We start from the raw sequence: 1,294 nt of genomic DNA on the forward strand, positions 1-1,294 counted from the left end.
ATCTGAATACTAAAGGGCTGATCCTGAGGTAAGACTAAGTTAATCTTTCTCTTACACTGGCCAAATGTTCTGGCACAGTTCTCAGCTCAAGAAACATATCAGATTGGGGGGATTTGGGTACATAACAAAATGAAATGGGCCACTTCGGAAAAGTTTGGGGATTGTGAAGTGGGATCTCTCCAAAGCACCCAAATGGAAGCAGGACCTCCAAAGTAGGATGCCTTCGAGATGCAGGCATTTAAATAAAAAACCTGTACCGGTGTGTCTGCTAAAAGCAAATCATGATCTCCAGGATTATAATATATTGCATTTTGTATGTTGTTTTCAGTAGTATATGCATTGATATGCATACTTCACCACCTTCGTATGCATATGGATTGTATATAATTATATTGCAAAATTCATAAATGTGTGACTTTCAAAAGATATCTGAGTGCTGGATCACACACTGTTTCAGAAGGTGCAAATTAGATAAAGTCACTTTTAAATGCAAACCGAATCAAATTTCTTTGACATTCCTGAAGGAGACCAGTACCAACGAAGTCCCTTCAAAGCTCTTTGAAGAGGTATAATTAAAGGGTTAATGTCTTAGGAACATTTTTTGATCCAATAATACTTTTATAAAGTTTCATACACCAAGCAACAATGGGTTCCACAGCAGCCAAGAACTGGATAATCTGGCCCTTTCTCTTCTTGTCTCCTCCCAACTCGAAGTGCTTGCACCTCTTAATGGCCAGCATCCTCTTTGACCTGCAATTGGGCTCCACACATTCCAGTCTCAGCACAATCTTCTTTGTGGTCTTTGTCTTTTTGCAGAAGATGGGCTTTGTTTGACCACCATAGCTACTCTGCTTGCGATCATAGCACCGCTTTCCCTGAGCATACAAAGATTCCTTGCCCCTCTTGTACTGGGTTACTTTGTGGGGCTGGTGCTTCCCACACTTCTTGCAGTAAGTCCTGTGGGTTTTGGGGACGTTCACCATCTTGCCAGTGTCAGCATCGTCTGGACCGTATCTTAGGAATTCTGTCTTATATAAACAAAGGGTCTTCTCTTGTCCAAGACAATATTAGGTATGTGCTGCCACTGCAGCACAAATAACAGCTTTGGCGGGGGGGGGGGGGATTGTCATTGGGAAAATGCCACAGGAAAAAGAGGTAACCCCTATCCCCCAGTAAAGTGGTCCCAAACTGAATGGCTTGGAGCCCAAGTAGCTCTTCATCTCTGTCTGTCAAGGAGCTCTAACCATAACCACTTGATGTTCAAAAACCATGAACAACACTCTTCAAAGTAAGC

At 42.4% G+C, this 1,294-nt stretch overlaps 1 protein-coding gene across 1 annotated transcript; it reads right to left on the reverse strand.

Moving 5' to 3' along the window:
- Positions 1-572: 572 nt before the first annotated feature.
- LOC310688201 (large ribosomal subunit protein eL42-like) lies at positions 573-1,005 on the reverse strand (the record flags this gene model as incomplete). The annotated part of the gene is made up of 1 exon (XM_083464326.1): positions 573-1,005. Exon 1 carries the CDS (start codon positions 981-983, stop codon positions 573-575), a length of 411 nt encoding a protein of 136 aa, XP_083320452.1. The 5' UTR covers positions 984-1,005.
- Between the last annotated feature and the right edge of the window lie 289 nt (positions 1,006-1,294).

Source organism: Podarcis liolepis (genome assembly GCF_965112155.1).
Source record: "Podarcis liolepis genome assembly, chromosome: 11".
Classification (NCBI taxonomy): domain Eukaryota; kingdom Metazoa; phylum Chordata; class Lepidosauria; order Squamata; family Lacertidae; genus Podarcis; species Podarcis liolepis.